General features: G+C 34.3%; 1 protein-coding gene and 1 pseudogene across 1 annotated transcript; both read left to right on the top strand.

Moving 5' to 3' along the window:
- Positions 1-567: 567 nt before the first annotated feature.
- LOC120167618 lies at positions 568-9,692 on the top strand (annotated as a pseudogene).
- Positions 9,693-18,954: 9,262 nt separating this feature from the next.
- Positions 18,955-19,586, top strand: LOC120167497 (protein RADIALIS-like 3). The gene is made up of 2 exons (XM_039176493.1): positions 18,955-19,268; positions 19,427-19,586. The coding sequence occupies exons 1-2, from the start codon at positions 19,012-19,014 to the stop codon at positions 19,446-19,448; spliced, it is 279 nt and encodes a 92-aa protein (XP_039032424.1). The 5' UTR covers positions 18,955-19,011; the 3' UTR covers positions 19,449-19,586.
- Positions 19,587-20,480: the final 894 nt, after the last annotated feature.

Raw genomic sequence — 20,480 nt, 5'->3', positions numbered from 1 at the left:
AAATACAATCCTTTCATTTTACATTACTGAAATCAAATTCATCTGACATGTATGCGAATCAAACAGAATATAGAATTGGATTCCAATTCAATTTCCTGCCAACCAAACAGAATATAGAATTGGATTCAAATTCCTGACAGATTCCAATTCCTTCACAGATTTCAATTCTTTCATAAACATTCCAGCGAATCAAACGCTATCTACATGTATAATCCTCACTGTTGGATGTGGTAGAACTGTAGAAAGATCAACATTATAGAGGAAGGGCAAGTAGTTTGCAGATTAAAAAAAAACACTATCAATAACAACAAGAGCAAAAGACTTACGATCCACAGCATGTTACACTTATGAATTTTAAATGTTGATATATTAAATTATCAATGTTTTAAGTACTTGTTCGTTCTTATGAATTTAAAATTAATTGAATTATTATATAATTATATTTCAATAATAATAAATTAGATCATTAACTATAAAACTAAGTTTTCGCCGCCATTAGTTTTGAAAAAGGAAAAGAAATCCAAAATTCACCATAAAGACATTATATAACTGCCCTTTTCCTTAGTGATGGCACGTGTCCCTCCATCTTGTTTGTTCGATTGTTTTCATACATCCTTGAGAAAAAAAGAAAGAAAAAAACAAACAGATTGTTTTCCTACAGCGTTTATTTTTTTTCGGGGTGGAGTGAAAGCTGAGATTTGAGATCATAAGAACTTACTTCTCTCTCCAGTCGCCTCCGTTTCCTCCCTCGGTTGCCATATTCCGTTTAGCAACATGGAATGTACAATCCAGTTCTCATTTCAGATTGCGTACTAGAGTAAATAATTTTTTCTTTCTTTTTCATTTTCCGAACCAAACAAAGGAATTATCTCAATTTAATTGTTTCGTTTCAGTTGCAGCCTCGTTTGTTAACTTGTCACCGCACATTTCCTTTGTTTTCCTTTTAAAGCATTGGAATTAGATTCGCTGCTTTTATCAGTCCCACTTGAATTCTTCGCTCTTTCTCTTGGTTCTCAAGATGTATATTTAATTCCACCACGCGAATTCCCAAAATACCAGTTGCCTTCTGGCGCTCCTTCTTCTCCACTGACTTTCCAGCTCCATTTTCTTCCCGGTTTCATCGCTTCTCCTCCGAACTTCCGGCCAAGATTAAAAGCTATCCTTGCCGCAGGTTACTAGCTATTCTTTCACTATTTTTTTTATTTGCTTGTTGCATTTAGCATTTGCATTTTGGGGTTTGTTGTGGTTGAGATTGAGGGAACTGTTTGTTTCGTGGGAGTTTTTATTCCGTTGAACTTTTGTTAGTTTTGATTGATAAATTCGCGTTTTCGGTGTTAATTGGAACATATTTTCGAAGATTCTTAGGCTCGGAACTCAACGTGGTGCATACTACGTGATCTTTTGATTTGGCTTCTGAGGTAAGGTTTCAAGTTTCTGTCTAAATACTACAGAAAAATCTCACTGTTTACTCTTACTAGTCAGTAGCCTCCCTCTCTTATGGTTTCGAACTAGTATATGCCTTTCATAGCTAATTTAATTAATAAATTGAGTTTTTAGAAGGAAAAAACCTCAAGTTCCAGTTACCAGGGTTTATAATAATTTGTTTTGAATAATGATTGGTGACGTGTGGTACAAGTTAATATAAATCACCTGGTTCGTTTCTACGCTCTAAAACTTGCATTCTCGCGAAAATCTTATGGTGCGATGTCATGAGTTTTGATTCGTGAATATCTGATTGTTTTTTGTTATTCAACTTGTTATCTTCATTGCTAATTATCTGAAATAATGATCAAACAGAAAGCGGATCATTGTTCATTCTACTTATAGCACTTTGAGTAATATTCATTCCATTTGAACATGAGGGCTACTACATTTATGCAATGGACTCTGTTATTACCATTAATGCTAATCTGGTTCTCCCTGCTAATCCATTTAGGGGATAATCAGTCAGATTCTCGCTACTTAATGGACTATGATGATGGGGCCATGTTAGGTGATAAAGCATTACAATCTCATGGTGGTGAGAAACCAAATGTATGGTCATCTCTTGAAGGAGGATGTAAAATTGATATAGGAAAACAGATTTTCTGCAACAGATCATTGAATATGAGGAATATTGTTGCTGTTGGATTTGATATGGATTACACCTTAGCTCAATATAAGCCTGAGACGTTTGAGTCCTTGCATATGAAGGCACAATAAGAAAATTGGTTTATGATTTGAGCTATCCTCAAGAGGTTTGTCTACTTTCTACATTTTGTACATCATCTCAGAAAGAATGTTGCCAAAGTTTGAGTGGTATGTAGAGGCACGTTGATAAGGATAAAATTTAATGCAGTTACTAGAGTGGACATTTGATTGGAAATACATGTTCAGAGGTTTGGTCCTTGACAAAAAGAGAGGCAACATCTTAAAGGTTGACTCAGTTATTTCCGCTATAGATTCTTCCTAGCCAATTTGATGGAATATTTATCTGTCTCTCTGTCATCTACGTTGCTTGAATACGATTTGTATTTATGGTTGTCTTTTACAGATGGATCGACATAAGTATGTGAAAGTAGCATATCATGGCTTCAGAGAGTTGTCCGAGGAAGATAAAGTTGGAATCTATGGGAATACACTCATACGGGATACTTTTGATGAGCCAGATCATGCCATTATAGATACACTATTTTCACTAGCTGAAGCATACATGTTTGCTCAACTTGTTGACTTTAGGGACAAGAATCCTGGAAAAGTTCCCGAGTAAGAAATTTTTTCCTGCTTTATCATATACTTTTTGTTGCTCTTAAAATTTCTATATTTCCAATTTTTTCTACTCTTCTGGAATATTATAATATTTTTTGGAGAGCTATTATCAATTGGTGGCCATTTGTTCATAATCACTGCAATAAGTAGTCATTGGCACTGCATGTTTAAGCATCTAAGAAGATAATATCTTTTAAAATAGCGCATTGTGGTTGGAATTTAGATATGATCCAGCTATATAGTTGCTGGACATGAATGTAATAAACAAACTCCATGGTTTGATCCTTGAATACAGCATATGGTGGAAAAATTATTAGGTATTTAAATCGTAGTTCGTTTTATCTGGTCTTGTATATTAAGCAATGCCAACTATATATGATGCTTTCAGTTACTCTCACATGTATTAAGATGTTCGGGCTGCAGTTGATTTGTGCCACCGAGATGGAACCTTAAAGCAAATGGTTGCAAAGGATCCTAAAAGTTAAGTTGAAAAGTGGCATTAGTTTTATAATTTAGTTTACAATTAAGGGGTTGTTTGTTTACTTCAGAATGATTAAACGCTGAATGATTCGGAGGCTCTGTATGAATTAGCTTTGAATGTGACATGTTTGATAATGGCTTTGAATCATTCAAAATGTACTTTTGTAATGAATCATTCAAAATATACTTCTGTGATGAATCATTTAACACTGTTTTGCTGAATCAGTCAACACTAAATCATTCAGAGGTGCGAAACAAACGCGCTGAATGCTGAAGGATTCAACATTTAGCGCTGAATGGTTCCATTAAGAGGCAAACAAACAGCCCCTAAGTTTCATAACCGTTGTGACTCTCTATTTAAATTCACATGAAGACTTAAAAATGGGTCAGACTGATCTTTGTTTGAGCATATCCTTATAATGCATTTTGTAGCGGTTTTCATATAGTTTTTTCCATTTCTTTTTCGGGTACATCAATGAGGATACCTCTATAGTACCTATGCTCAATCTGCTAAGGAATTCTGGCCGTTCAACGTTCTTGGTGACAAACAGGTAGATACTTCTTGGTGATATCAAGTTTTAATTGTTTAGGCCAAGGGTAATATGGGATTCAGTTCGAATTTTCTACTCCTTTTTTTGCCCTTAGTAGAAGAAAGCATAATGTACATATTCTACAAATGGTTTTTCTTTCATATTTGAATGATTCTCGAGGCTTTTTTTCCTATTGAAAGTGTTTATACTTATATTTATTACCTCTTTGATTTCCATTTCCAAGAGGTTGTGCACAACAATCAGTTGATTCTTGATTATATCTCTTAAAGTTTATGGGACTACACCAATATTGTAATGAATTTTCTTTGTGCAACGCACACAATGGATGGTGGTATTAATTTCAATTTTGATTGGCTCCAATATTTCGATGCTGTCATCACTGGCAGGTCATGTTAATATTTTTTTCATATTATAGATTGTAAATGCTGGTGTTTTGACCCTTCACAATTTGCACTTATGAATTGGTTTCAACTGAGTTTAACATAATCCTAATATTAATTTTGGTTTTATTAATCTGTAGCACATCTTAGGTCAAATTTTATGGTTAGTACCTATATTATGCTTAAGTTATGGATTTAGTACCTATAATCCAATTTGTCAATTTAGTCCCTGTACTTTTCAAAACTTGAAATTTCTATCTTGACTCGAGTAATACAGAGACAATAAAATTCACTTACACGAGTTAAAATGATCAAATTGGATACCTGGAATTAAATCTACAACTAATCTATAATATAGAGGCTAATGACATAATTTAATTTAACAGATTTCACAACTAGTGTATGAATCAAGACTGAAATTCAAAAATTGAAAAGTACAGTTATTAAAAATGACCAAATTGAAGTACAGGGACTAAATCCATAACTTATACATAGTGCAAGTACTAATCATAGAATTTAACCCACATGTTATCTGTTATATACTTTGATTTCTGATTCTGAAAGTGAAATTATTCAAACAGTGCAAAACCTGGCCTCTTCCTTGACAACTGTGCCAATATTTTTGAGGTTGAACCGGAGTCTGGAATGCTCCTCAATACTGACAATGGCACTCCTATGCCTCAGGTTGGGTGAAATATGCTTTTCTCATTCAGTATTTCACTTAGCAGAATGCTTTTTGTGTAATCTTCATTTACTGACCTAAACTTTACTTTGATAAAAGGTGGGAAATACTTCACTGAAAGTGCTGCCAAAAGGATTAAGCAAAAGATGTCGAGTTTTCCAGGTATTTTGAATATTATCTAGTATTAAAAAGTGGAGTTCTGTCTTTACCAAATTTTCTTCAAACTTGTCTGGGTGGCTGTGTTGGTCATCTACATAAGTTGCTTTCAGTAGAGTCAAGTTCACAGGTGATTCTTTCTTTGATTTGTCGAATCATTAATGACTTGTTGACTTCATAAGTTTTTTATTTTTTATTTATTTTGGATCATTGTATCTTTAGTTTGTTGAATTACATACCAAGTACTTTACATATTTTGGTCCGAGTTAACTGATGGATTTTGTTTCAGTGTTGTCCTCATAATCTAATTCTTCTCGTGCTTCTATTAGGTTATCTATGTTGGGGACCATATCTATGGAGATATTTTGCGCAGCAAGAAGGTTCTCGGGATATCTATTTTTCTACTCCATTTCCCTTTTCGTTGTAGCAATTAAATCGACCATTATTGTTTAATTTAATCATCTTAGATTGGAGCTTTAAACCCATCTGAGTATGAGAATTCTAATATATATCTAAGTCTATGGAATAAAAAGGGGTTTGGTTTTCCATATATAAACCTACACACACAGAGACACACACACACACATAAAGGGGTTTGTAGTATTAATGCCGCACTGTTAGATGGAATTTATTTCGACTGCAATTATTTTTGCCTAGACTGCAAATATTCAATTAATTATATTCAACACTTGAAATGCAGAAGAATGTAGGAACAATAAATCCTGAATCAAATGCAATGTTTATACCAGAGAGAACTAGATGATATTAGTTCTTATATTTGCTGTAAAAGTATGCAATATTTCTAATGATTTCATTGTACAAGATACAACGTAGAAAGGTCGACAGCTAAACAAAGATACAATGAGGCAAAGCGGGAAGCCAAGAAAATGGTGGCTAAAGCAAAGGATAAGGCATACGAGGAAATGTACAAGAGATTAGACACCAAGGAAGGGAAAAACGACATCTTCAGGCTTGCAAAATCTAGGGAGAATAGGAAAAAGGATATAGGTAGCATTAGGTTTATTAAGGACAACAATGGTGTTCTTTTAGCGAAAGATCATGATATTAAGAGGGTTTGGGGTAGTTACTTCTTCGACTTATTTAATGATGGTGCATCTCCCTGTAGAGATAGTACCGTGGATGGGTCAGCCGACCATCATACTATGGCCAATGACTGCCCTACAAGTAGGATTAGGTTTGAGGAAGTCAAAATGGCTCTTAGAAAGATGGGAAGGGACAAAGCTGTCGGTCCTGATCAAATTCCTATTACTGTGTGGTTGGCCCTAGGAGAAGAGGGAGTTAAGTGGTTGACCAACATCTTTAATATTATTTTAGAGACTTCCATGATGCCAGAGGAGTGGAGAGAGTCTACGGTGATACCAATCTATAAGAATAAAGGAGATCCCCAACGTTGTGGTAACTACAGAGGTATTAAATTACTCAGCCATACCATGAAGCTATGGGAAATGGTGATAGAGGCAAGGTTGAGACAAGTTACTAGGGTTTCGGAAAACCAATTTGGCTTTATGCCAGGCAGGTCTACCACGGAGGTGATTCATCTACTTCGACGGCTTATGGAGAAATATAGGGAAAATTCTAGAGATCTTCACATGGCGTTCATTGACCTTGAGAAGGCTTATGATAGTGCTCCCCGCGATACGATCTGGAAGACTTTGGAAACGAGACGGATCCCAACTGCTTATATCCGGGCGATTCGTGATATGTACTGTAGATCTACTACATTCGTCAGGACTACAGTTGGCGACACCGATGCATTCCCGGTGGAAATCGGACTCCACCAGGGGTCGGCTCTTAGCCCTTACATCTTCGCCTTGATTATGGACGACATCTTTTGTGTGACACCAGCCGGTGTACCATGGTGTATGCTTTTCGCTGACGACATTGTCCTAGTTGCTGAAACAAAATCTGAGTTGAATAGTAGACTGGCTACCTGGAAGACTACTTTGGAAGAAAAAGGTCTAAGGATAAATATTGAAAAGACAGAGTATTTATGTTCAAACTTCAGTAGGAACCAAAACGATGAAGATGTAGAAGTATGCATAGAAGGACACGTTCTCCCCTCAAAGGATTGTTTCAAGTACCTAGGGTCTATGATACATAAAGATGGGGGTGTAGATGATGACGTTACACACCGTATAAAGGCGGGATGGCTAAAGTGGAGGGCCGCTACTGGAGTTTTGTGTGACAAGAAGGTGCCTCTAAAACTCAAGGGAAAATTTTATAGAATGGCAATAAGACCAGCACTGTTGTATGGATCAGAATGTTGGGCAATCAAGAAGGATCACATAAGAAGGATAGAGGCCGCAGAAATGAGAATGCTTCGATGGACATGTGGTAGGACTCTGTGGGATATGACAACAAACTTTGCTATTAGGATGTCCTTGGGGGTGATGCTTGTTTCCGAAAAATTGAGGGAGGGAAGACTACGGTGGTTTGGGCATGTCCTTAGGCGACTACCGTCGGATGCGGTCAGGAGGGTAGAGTCGATTACAGTCGACGGTGCCAGAAGGAGAGGACGACCAAGGCGGAAGTGGGAAGACTGCTTGAGATCTGATTTGATGGATTTAGCCCTTACCAAGGACATGACCTCTGATAGGAAATTATGGAGACTTAAGACTAGGGTAGTCGAGTAGTGTGGGTCACATCTATAGGGTGTATCATCTCTGTCTTCTTTTAATGCCTTTGTAGTAATTTCCATGACTTCTACTTTTTATACGTTTATGTTATTGGTATTTATGAAGGCTTAGAACTGGGCTTGCTATCGTTGGCTTCTGTGTATCATTCTCTTCATGTTTCCTCTTTTAAATTTAGTCGGGTCTAACGTTACTGTCTATATGCAGAGATTTTTTCGCAGGGTTTTATTTGCAGGGATTACTTTCCATATAAGACGCGCATAGGATATTAATGACTACATATGAATACTGTTCAACTATGTATTTATGTATTTATTTTTACATGCATTGCATTGCATTTTATCTATATTTCTGATTTTCTGACTGCCGGAGGTCTTCCACGGAAGCTACTCCCAACCTGGCGTTGGGGGCAGCCTACTACCCTACCTCCCCCTTATCCCATTGCACATGGAAATTGGGTTTTGTTGTTGTTGTTGTTGTTTTGGGAACTTAAAATTTTGTGTCACCAAAATTTATATATTTTATTTCTCGTTAATAGTATCATGATCACGATTTTAAAATAAGCGAATAGTATATTTTGTATATGATGTTAACATTTTTTCTCTTGATGTATGTGGCCTTTGAATTCTGTATTTTTTTATGATTAGGATGGAGAACAATGCTAGTTGTTCCAGAGCTTGAGAGGGAGGTTGTATTTCTTAGGGAATTAAGAGATAAGCGAAAGGTGGATTTACATGTTGTTTGATATCATGTTAAATTGAGATGTTTATCATGGTATTAAAATTTTGTATCAAACTGCTTGGGTAATTTATTGTAAAACTTTAATTCATTAAGAAGAATGTGTTGTAATCACACAAGTGGCATAACTTCGACGATATGCTGCCTTTGTCTTGATAGGAATTCATTAATCCATATCTATATTATCTCATGGTCCATCTATCTGTTGAGTAAGATTTGAGGGGAATTCAGCACGAAACGTGTAGAAGTTTTAAAGCATGAGAACTCTTACTACGTTCCTGTTTTATCATAGCATTTTGATTCCTTGCAACTGATACATGTACTTCCATGCAGCAACTAAGGTTGTTGAGGAACGAGCGTGATCTTGTTGAAGACCAAGTTCATCATTTGAAGTGGTCTCTCAAGTAAGCACCGATTTTAAGATTTTATCATTCAAAATGATGTCATCAATACTGCTACCCCTGAATGATGTCTTTAGTATCATTACCCCTCCTGTTTTCACGCATAACGACAATGTAAAATTCTATATTGGAACCCTGGATTCAATATCTTTAAAAAATAGTGATGACTTTTTAAAAATTTCCTTCTATATCTTTCGTATTAATTTGTACTTGATCGCTTCAAATCATTAGTACAATGGAGATTTTACATCTTTGCTCAAGTAAATTTTGTTATTTTTATTTGTTTTGGTTCCTTTTCCTTTCATTCTTATTTAGTAAAGAATTGTTCTTGTTACTTGGATTTGAAAGTCTTCGTCATGATGAAAAGCATAATATGATTTCAACTTTGGGTGAATTGGAGGTCAGGCCTTTGAACCTTGATGTATTTTAAGCAGTAGTGGCAGACGGAAGATTTGAAGCTTTTTAATGATATTATTTTCAACCGTCTCTTTTTAACAGTCTCGAAGGGATCAAGTGTGTTTTGCTCATCAACAGGCTCAACGGGATTGTCACCAAAAGGTAGAACAATTTTTTTTTCTTGGGATAATTTTCAGTTGTCAAGGGGCTATCGGGCTTAAGCGACCATTCAATAAAGATACTTACAATGGCTATTTTATTTGTTCACCAAAACGTTCCATAGGATCTGGGGGCAACTCATGAAGACTGGCTATCGGAACTCTCGCTTTGCTCATCAGGTACCTACCATCACCTTTAGATGTTCCCTTGCCAAGAACTGAAGGTAATGTTGCCTTTCAAAGAAGCAAATAACTTTTCTTTCGTATTTTGATAAAGCCTCAACCTCACATTCATCTTACCTCTTGAGGAGCTTTATTGTTCTTGGATTTACCCATTTACATTGGCACTTGATATAAAAAATTGTCTGTTTTCATCGATCCTCGTTTTGAACATACTTTTTTTTCTGGATCTTTTATTTTCTTAAAAATAATGTACAATCTGTTGCTGGTGTTGGATTATCTTCTAAATATGTGGGAAAAAAAGATTGTGTTGTTAGACATTTATATATTACATCATTTAATTGTGAATATAATGAAAGTTGATCCATTTCTTTGGATGTACACAAGATCTGTAACTGATTATAACTGTAACCCCCTCAGTCCGATGCAGGTAACCTGATCCGATCTGGGTTGTCACATTAGGGCCATCGGAGCGACCTATCGTAAAAATAGCGGAAAATTTAAAACTTTTTATCAGAACATGTAAACTCATAAAATCATATATCAGTATTCAGAAATAAAACAAATTTTCAGACTCGTATATAAAATAAAATACAATTGCATGCCCCCTAATCACATGTATCATACTTTGCAAACAACGCCGGAAGAACTCCTTTACTGAAGTTGATAGTTGTACTGGTACAATTTTTTTAACCTGCAATGGTGAGTAATAGAGTGAGCAGCTCAGTAATACAGAACTACCAGATGATGCTGAAGAATGTGCAGATACATATAAACATATATTTTCTTATCGGTTCAGACATCTACATATCTTTATGTTGAACAGAAATCCTACTGATATTTCAGGTAGTAACAGACATTGAGCTTTTAGTTAAGAGAAATATTACGGATGACTGAGTTCAGGAGATCAGAATAGGTTATCTAGTGTGTTCCCGTAAAACCAGTGAAAAGATACAGATCTTTTTAAAACTGTAGCAATTTAAAACATATTTACCCTGTGCACAAAGCAAAGAAGCCTGCAAAAACGATAAGGCCTTACCCTTGCACATAGCAAAAAAGTCTAGAAAACAATAAGGTCTTACCCTTGCACATAGCAAAGGAACCTGGGAAAAATTGTAAGGCTTACATTTGCACACAGCAAGGGAACCTGGGGAAACTATAAGGCATGCCCTTGCACACAACAAAGGAACTTGGGGGAAACTGTAAGGCTTACCCTTGCACACAGCAAAGGAACCTGGGGGAAACTGTAAGGTTTACACTTGCACACAACAAATGAACCTGGGGGAAACTGTAAGGCTTACCCTTGCACACAACAAAGGAACCCGGGGGAAACTGTAAGGCTTACCCTTGCACACAGCAAGGGAACCTGTGGAAACTATAAGGCATGCCCTTGCACACAACAAAGGAACCTGGGGGAAACTGTAAGGCTTACCCTTGCACACAACAAATGAACCTGGGGGAAACTGTAAGGCTTACACTTGCACACAACAAATGAACCTGGGGGAAACTGTAAGGCTTACCCTTGCACACAACAAAAGAACCTGGGGGAAACTGTAAGGCTTACCCTTGTACACATCAAAGGAACCTGTGGGAAACTGTAAGGCTTACCCTTGCACATATCAAAATAAACTGTATTCAGAACATCGAGTATTGTCTCATAAAAATATTCAGCATGTGATTTATTAAGATCATATTTTCTAATGAAAATAGGAAACCTGATAACATTTTTCAAATAACTATAGTTCATAAAACCAGTAGATTCAATGATGTCATAAATCATGAATAATTCACATTTTTCGGTGAAAACCGTAATCGAAAAACATATAACATGTTGTCACGGTTCATAAACTAGTAAATCAATAATTTCGGTGAAACTCATTTAAAAGCATATAAAATCGTCATGTAGTACATGTGGAACATACTAGGATATCCAAGTATTTCTTAGAGACACTTGGTAGTTATCAGAATAGATAACATGAAACTGATGAAATTTGATCGGATTCCATAAACGAGGTCATATCGAAGGAAATCGATTGTCAGTCGATCTAATCTGACATTTAAGGTTGATATTTTAGAATCACACTATGATTCATATGTATCAGGAAAATGTTCAGAAACCTTTATACAGAATAAATTATAGATTCAGATTTACGGAGAGTGATTACATTAGTCAATAATCAGGGGTATTCAGAATCCTTTGCATATGAGTTACTTACGTGTTCAGATATAACCGGAGTGATTTGAGTTGATAAGGGAGAAATGAAGATTCAGGATATTTATAGTCTGTGTCGATCTATCGGATTATCGAAATAACTCAAGCTGAACAACTCCCAAAACTAATGCATGTTGACCGGTCTATTCGTTGCCCTTTCATGTATTTAATCTTTAATACCAACAATTCTTATCCATAAATCATTTTCTGAGCCATCGTTGAATGGATCTTAAGGAGACGAACCGATATTCTAATGGTCTTTAATTCATTTCCATATTTCAACTATATCAAGAAATTTTGACGTGCTTGATTTATGGTTCATAACCCATAAGGATGATGCATCATGTAAGTTTATCAGAGTTTCCAGACTTATCCCAATCACTTACTTAATCCTCAGTCATTGAGGTTACTTAAATCATTTAGCAGTCAAGTCTATCCCGATTTCTTCAGAGTTTTCCAGAGTAATTCGGATGTTTCTGAATTTCAGATACATATTGTACTTCCGTTCAGTTCAATTTGGTCTTCTTGGTTGATTTATCTAACGAATATCCACTTCTTAGTACCGAATGTGATATAGAGTTGAGCTGAACTGAGTACTTCCATAATTATCGTTGATCCAAACTTAAGGAGACAAACAAGCATTCAAGTGGTACTTATGCCATTCAGGTACTAATATAGCACTAGCATTGGTTGACTCACTTAAGTTGCGTTCCATAGCTTTTAAGAGCAATACAACATCAATGTTTATTTGGATTTCTTGATTAGTCCATGACATTTACTTATTTTAGATCATAAGGGTATTTTGGTCATTTTGGTGCTCAATATTTTTCCATTCATTTCAAAGCTTGAGGATATATATTCATTCATGAGCTTGGTGATATTCTTGAGTTATTTTCGTTATAGGGGTATTTTGGTCATTTTATAGATCTAGGGTATTTCAATCCTTTCCTTCCGTCCGGTCTTATTATTTAATTCAAATTTATCATCTATTCCAGTCATTTCAAACAATTCTGACAAAAGTGCACCCTCAATAAATTATTTTTCAGGTATTTACTCATAACTCGGAGATTTACGGCTTATCAGGAATTTTCTATATAAACGTGTGAACTTAACGATGAAACTAGTAATTCATCGATTTAGGCATGACTTTTTGAGTACTTTTCCATTCAGGGTCAATTCTTGTCTTTTTACAACATAAGGGTATTTTAGTAATTTTACCAAATCAAAGTATTCATATAATTTAGCATATAAGTACCTTTAATAAGATAAATTATAATTTACATATTCAGGACTAATTCTTTTATCACTCAATCACAGAATTTGTAATTCAATAGAGTCTTAACTAATTTATCACTTAAACCGTATTTGGTTTGAATCCATCAATAATTAAACAGACATAATAGACCAATCATATATATATACATTATCAACATGTTCCATAAAGCATAAAGAGATAGTAATGTATTACCTCAATTTTTGTGCCATACTGATAGACCATTTAAACTTTCTTCAAACGCCCTCGGTCTTGAAATCAACTTCCAATAATTCCTCGGATACATATCTACAGAAATTTCATAAAAAATGGAGCTTAATTACGAAAAACGGATCGAATAGGGTGATAAATCAGGAAAAATCAACTTACCGGGTTTGAATTTGGTGAAACAAGCTTCAGATTCGGATTCAACACGTCGAAAACATAAAATACGACTTTATGAAAATTTTGACTTTTTGGTCAAAGTCAACGGGTTTGACTGACAATTTCGAGGCTTTTGGTTTTGAATTTTGGAAAAAGAACTTCAGAATCAGACTCAAGACGTCGAAAAACATAAAATATGGAATTTTGACTTTTTTGGTCAAAGTCAACGGTCAACGACAACGACGGTCAATGGTCAACAGTCAACGGGTTAGGTTAAATCAGGTCAAACAAGTCGGGTCAAAACGGGTCAAACTGCCCCAACAGTTTCCGAAGCTCCCCCACTCGCAGGGGCGCGTGAACAGTGCTACAGTGTTCAAAAAATTCTCGAAACTTTTCTAAAAATTATTTAAGGTATTTTGAGACACTTACCAAGCTCGGTTCACAATTTTGAATGATGGAGAGCTCGATTCCGAAACTTCGAAAACTTTGACTTTCTCACCCCTCCACGCGCCGATTACGAAGGAGACACGGAGGACACCGGTGGACTCGGAACGATGCAAGGAACACAATGGTGCGGGAGGTGTCGAAAACGAGTGGTCGGATCGACGGAAAATCAACGGAAATTGAGTTAAAATCGACGATACTTTCGATTGAAATTAACGACGAACGATTCCGATTCACAACGAGAAGTATGAGGGGTTTTGTTCATCGTTCGACAACGAACACGATGGTGGTTTTGGTTCGTCGAACAATGGTCGGACGGTGCATAGATCGGAGTTGAAAGAAAGGTTGAGGAGAGGAAATGGGAACATTTTCTAAAAACTGATCGGGAAAATGAGATTATATTTTCAACATTTAAGCAAAATGGTTAAATGCAGGACTAGGTCATTGAATTTCCTGAACTTCTTAAAATGGTCTATCAACTTTAAAATTTTACAATTTAATCCTCAATTTCTTCCAAAATACCAATTAAATTCACCACTTTATAATTTCTTAATTTTAGCCCCTAAATTGGAGCGTTACAATAACAATTTGAAAATCGTTGCATCTTGATCCTGTGATTCCAGCTTCAAGTACATTACTGTTAAATGTATTCTCAGTGGTCGTATTTTAAAAGGACTTAAATTGATGGGTTTGAACCAAATTATACATAGGATGACATTGCAGTTTTGGGACCAAGATATTAACTCGCCCAAACGGGCACTGAGCTAGATAGTTAGACTTAAGATCATAGAATTCAGTTCTGTACCAGTACTGGTACCGGTCTAGTAATAAATTGAAATGCTCAACTTCTATTTCTGCACACGTTTAAATTCCCGTATGGTTGGGTAAATTTTGGTCGCCTTGGCTGAAACATCGTGCATTGGTCGGTAATAACCATAACCAGAAACGAAATGGATAAAAATCCAATGGGAGAGTGATGAAAGAGAAAGATATATCAAAATGACGGTCAAACGTTGTCAAATCAATTGGTTAACGTATCACATTAATATTTTATTAGAATGAAAAACATTAATAGAAAAATTGATAATCAAATTCAAGTAATCAAAGTGACTATAAATTGACAGATCAAAGTGATCGATATATTATAAATTGATAATATTAATGATGAATTTAATACTTTTGAGACTTTAATAGAAAAATAAAATTTTATTCAAATATTAGTGACTTTTAATATAGTTTACTCTTATATAAATGTAACACATGATCGAAAGTCAAATGCAGCAATGATAGGACAAACATCGGTGACAGGATGTTTCTTTGCAAATTGCAATAGAACAAAGTTTTGTTTTTTAGAGAGATGAGATGAAAGTATTATAAATGGTTTAAATTTTTAAAAATAAATTATAGAAATTATATGATGAGTGGGCCGGATTTAGATGAATTAGAAAAGTGTCCCATCAGTTTAATTTCATTAATTAAATAATATATATTAGTATTGTTCTGTTTAAAGAGCTAATGATATAATTGATAAATAAATAATTAAAATATTGAAAATTAATAGTATAAATATTTATAATTTTTTATGATTAAATAATTAAATAATAAATTTATTAATAATTATACGATACTATATAATTTGCCGTTGTAGTATTAATTTTGATGATAATGATTTTAATGGAAGTTCACATAAAAAAACCCTACTATGACTGTCATTGAAGTCCATTTTTCACGTCATAAATATTTTTTTTGGGTAATAAAGAGAATAAAACTAAAATCTACACACTATAGCTATGTTGATCCTTCTGCAGCAGCAGCTGCCTCACCAACTCCGGTGGTTCCATGAATTGAACGCAGTCCATCCTCCGCTTATCCGCTGTCTTTGCCATGCAATCGGCAATGTTATTACCTTGTCTAGGTATATGCTGGAACCTCACAACCCAATCCCTCTTGATCAAGGCTTCCACGCTATGTAGAATCGTGAATCGAGAGGCACCATCTCGGGCTTGTTTCACGACCTTGATCGTCTCCATGCTATCAGTCTCGACGATGATATGACGGCTTCCCATATTCCAAACGCATAATAATCCACAGTAGACACTCCAAATTTCAGCTTCTAACACCGAGCAAATGCCAAGAAATTTGGAGAACCCCATTTGCCATTTACCCTCATGGTTTCTAATCACCCCTCCACAAGCAGCAACCTCTGCATCACTGCTTCGAGCTCCGTCTGAATTAATTTTTAACCACCCCGAATCAGGAGGTTTCCATCTACCATCATTCTGTAATCTTTGCTCCCTTGTAATTACTCGAGTAGCCCCCTTACCAGTTGCTCTTTTAGTAATTTCCAGCCAATATAAGCTTCGTTTCACCACCGAACGCCACATTATAAATATTTTAAATTTACTCTATTTGTTAATATATTAAAATAACTAATTACAATTACAATTATTTAAATTAAATATTTTCATATTCTCTCGGTGTAAATAAAAAGTTTTGTTTTTAAGTTTTTTTTTTTGATAATTTTGAATAATTATAATGTAATATTTATACATAATATTTTTTAGTTAGAAATGTATCCGATAGTTTAAAATATTCTCCTTGCAGTAGACATGCATGGACGATGAGGATTCTAAATCTAATCATGGTTCTTCTTTCTCTTTGGATATTCCCAGAAAAGATGGAAACGCCACGGTCAACCACATATTGGCTTCCTACTGTTGACGTCCAAATTTAAGTGAGAAACGCATTTTCAATATTAATAAAGAAAATGAACATGTACAATTAATTGTACGGAGCCGTAACAGTTTTGGGGTCTTCTTGAGAAGACATTAACAACTGGAGTAATAAAAAAAAAGACGAACAGCAATCTGGGCGTGAAGATTTTACTGGGTAGCAATGGTGCAGCTAGCCCTGAATATTGTTAAACATTACCAGCACAGCCACTGGTTGGTCCACCCTGATGAAGCCTGTATCTTCTGTTCACACTGCCATTGCTGTACTGGACTGGACTGTTAAATTAAATTCTTATACCTTCTAACTTCTAATTAAACAATTTTTTTATTAGTATACTTGTTAATTAAACATATATATATATATATTATTAATATTAGAATAATTATTTGATACTTCCTTGGTGAAAAATAATTTCACAAATCATATTCCGATGATGTCAAAAATTTATATTTCTAAATATATTTTTAAAAAATATTTGATATTATCTAAACATTCCTGGTATAATTATTTTTTCACTAATAATATATCTACTACTAAATTTTAGGTATAATGGTATGAAAATTATCAATGTTTATAAGCTTTTTAATTATTTTATTATAAAATATTTTATGTTCATAATCTTTCTTAATTATTATTAACATACACACTCTGTAGACACAATTGCTCAAATTCATGATCTTAAGGAATAACAATACTCCATTTAACTATTAAGATCACTTAATATATTAATATTAGTATTTAATTTTTTTGAGTCTAAAATGATTCATGAATCTGTTTACTTTTCTCACATTAGTATTTAATTTTTTTGTTTGTACTAATACTTTTGTCTGTGAATGAAAAAATATGTTATATAGAAATATCTTTATAAAATGTCTAAAATTGATTTTAGGTTAGGAGGTAAAGAATTAATATATAATTTTATTATATATAAATTCAATCTTTACGTAAGTGAATTTTAATCATTTTATTTAATGGTTATATAAAAATATGAAAAGGCACAAATGCCAATATTTTTATCCATCTTTTATGAGGATTTTTTAGTATTTTGTAACTGAGTTAATATTCGATTAACCGGTAATACTAATTGAATCAAACTCTTAAATAATTGTATAGATAGCTTTTATATTTTTATAATTTATAAAAATTAATTATTATATATATATATTATAGTTTATAATATTTAATGTTTTGTTTTTTTTAATAATAATGTGAGATGAACTTGCAGTGATCTCTCTCTCTCTTTTAACATCGTTGCAAAAATATATCAATGTGAGAAAAACATATAAAATTAACAAAAGTTATTTAATAAGAAAAATTAAATATTAGTGTAAGAAAATTAAACAAATTCAAATCTTAATATGAACTAAAAAAATTAAATATTAATGTGTTAAACGTAAATAAATTCAAAGATTAAAATGTGACGCATTCCTAAATAAATAAAAACTAAGGGGTTGTTTGTTTACTTCAGAATGATTAAGCGCTGAATGATTTAAATACTGAATGATTCAGAGGCTCTGTATGAATTAGCTCTGAATGTGACATGTTGTTTGATAATGATTCTGAATTATTCATAATGTACTTATGTGCTGAATCATTCAGAATATACTTCTGTGCTGAATCATTCAACACTGTTTTGTTGAATCAGTCAGCATTGAATCATTCAGAGGTGCGAAACAAACACGCTGAATAGTTCCATTCAGAGCCAAACAAACATCCCCTAAGTGTTGTAGTATATTTGAAGTTTTTAAATGCTTATGTGAGTGTGTTCTATGAAATGTTTTTTCACAAAAATAATTCGCTAAAGCATGTTTTTGAGAGTGTCGATTTTTTGTGTAGAATTCAACTCAGATTTATTATGATACAAATTAACGAAGATATAAAATAAAAAGTAAAGGGAAGAATAAGAAATTTAATTTAGTTGAAAATAGGAAATATATTTATTTTATATTTCTTTAGAGTGGAAAATCTATTTTAATTTCTACTTAAAATTTTTTATTTTTAAAATAATTATTTCTATAAATAAATTCTAAAAATTAGAATTAAAAATAAAATTGTTTTCACAAATTCCTTTTTTATTCTATTTTTTTGAATTGAAATTTATCCACTGCGACAAACAAAATCTTAGTTATGCGTCGATTATTTCTCTTTTTTTATAGTTTAAGATAATTATAATATAATATTACTTTAGAATCTTTCTTAATTATGAATATCGTTTGAATTTATGATCCGGAGAATAACGCTAATAATAATTTTAGTATTATCATCATCTTTTCTTACGATTCCCGGAAAGCAACGGCAAAGAACCAGTCAAAAGGCCCACCATTCCCAACCTCCCACTTTTCTTCATCTCCTATATAATGAGCCATCATTTGACGGTCTCTTCATACAAATCTTTCCATAGTTCTCTCTCCTTTTCCTCGACCGTTCCGATTACCAGTGTTGTATTCTGTTCCGCAACTGCAATGGCCTCAGGATCGAGCTGGACACCAAAGCAAAACAAGTTGTTCGAGAATGCTTTAGTTACCTATGACAAGGACACTCCAGACCGCTGGCACAATCTAGCCAGGGCAGTCGGAGGGAAAACCGTGGAGGAAGTAAAGATACATTACCAGAATCTCGTCCAAGACCTCGAGCAGATTGAGTCCGGCCAAATCCCCTTACCCCCTTACAAGAAAGCTGGAGGGAACAAAGCATACGATTACATGAATGAAGAACACAGGTGCAAGTGCCTTTCATGGCTTTCTTTTTAATTTCAGTCTACTTCATAATGCATGGCTAATAACTTAACACTACTGCTCTGTACTGCTTAAATGCTATCATGTGGTAATTTTTTAGTTTATCCGTGGAGAAGATTGACTAGGATCTGTTGTGTTGCAGGATGACAAATCTGAGGCTTTAAGTTTAATATGAGCCAGAACCGGAAGAAAGAAAGGTGTTAACCTTTAATAAAGCAAAGCAAAGCAAAGCGAGCAGTAAATATGTATATGTCACTATTTGGTTTTCACTGTGTATCTTAACCTCGTCAAAGTTGTTTCTTCCTCCTATACTTGCTTTATACTGCATGTGCTTTCTCATGTCCCTACCAAGCATCTCGTTGCGCTTGTCTACAAAGTTCCCCTTATGCATCTGTTTTTAATCCAGCATATTCCATTAATGAATGCCTGTCTTCCATCTCACCAAAACAAGTATACATTAAATAGCCACATGTATAACAATAACATATGCAGAACCCAAGTTTTAAATTAAAAATGACCAGATTTTGTCAAAACATTTTAGGTAAAATATATATATATATATAAGAATTAATTCAATAATTAAAATGAGACTAGAGTTAAAATCCAGCGACTAATAACAGTATTGTTTACGGAAAAGACTTAATAGTCATGGGATGGACTTTAGAATAAAGTTCAGTTTAGTAGCTGCATTGGTAGCCACAGGTTGAAGTCCAGAACCGATAATTAGGGGGCATGGGAGCAGGTCCTATTTTGGCCAGCGTACCAAACACGCGATCCTTCACCGTCTATTTTTTTATATCAGCGGCGTTACTGCTGCGCAGGCCTAACCTTGGGCGCCATTCAGCTTAGTTTCATGTGTGGTTCCTGTTTGAATCACTTTAATTAATGATGCTATTTCTATTTACTGTTTCCGCTGCTGTAAAATAAGAAATCTTAGTACTGACCTTTTTTTATATTTAATGTATGGACAGCGTCGGAGCCACACAAGTTATATGATGTAATGTAGTTATAATTATATATATTTTAAGAACCCTAACATATGCGACGAACATTATAACACTGTTTTCAAGTCTGAATAAACAGGCCGCAAGTGTTTTGGTTGTAACCCAGCTCTCATTCCATTGTCCTTTCGTTCCTTGTTTGTGTTCTCCACCTTCCGTACTCTAATTATTACTAGTAGCAATCACGAGGGTAGG

This window comes from Hibiscus syriacus, unplaced genomic scaffold (assembly GCF_006381635.1).
Source record: "Hibiscus syriacus cultivar Baekdansim isolate YM2019G1 unplaced genomic scaffold, ASM638163v2 tig00111689_pilon, whole genome shotgun sequence".
In the NCBI taxonomy this organism is placed as follows: Eukaryota; Viridiplantae; Streptophyta; class Magnoliopsida; order Malvales; family Malvaceae; genus Hibiscus; species Hibiscus syriacus.
Note: the sequence above shows the minus strand (reverse complement) of the source record. Positions and strands in the feature narration are given on the sequence as shown.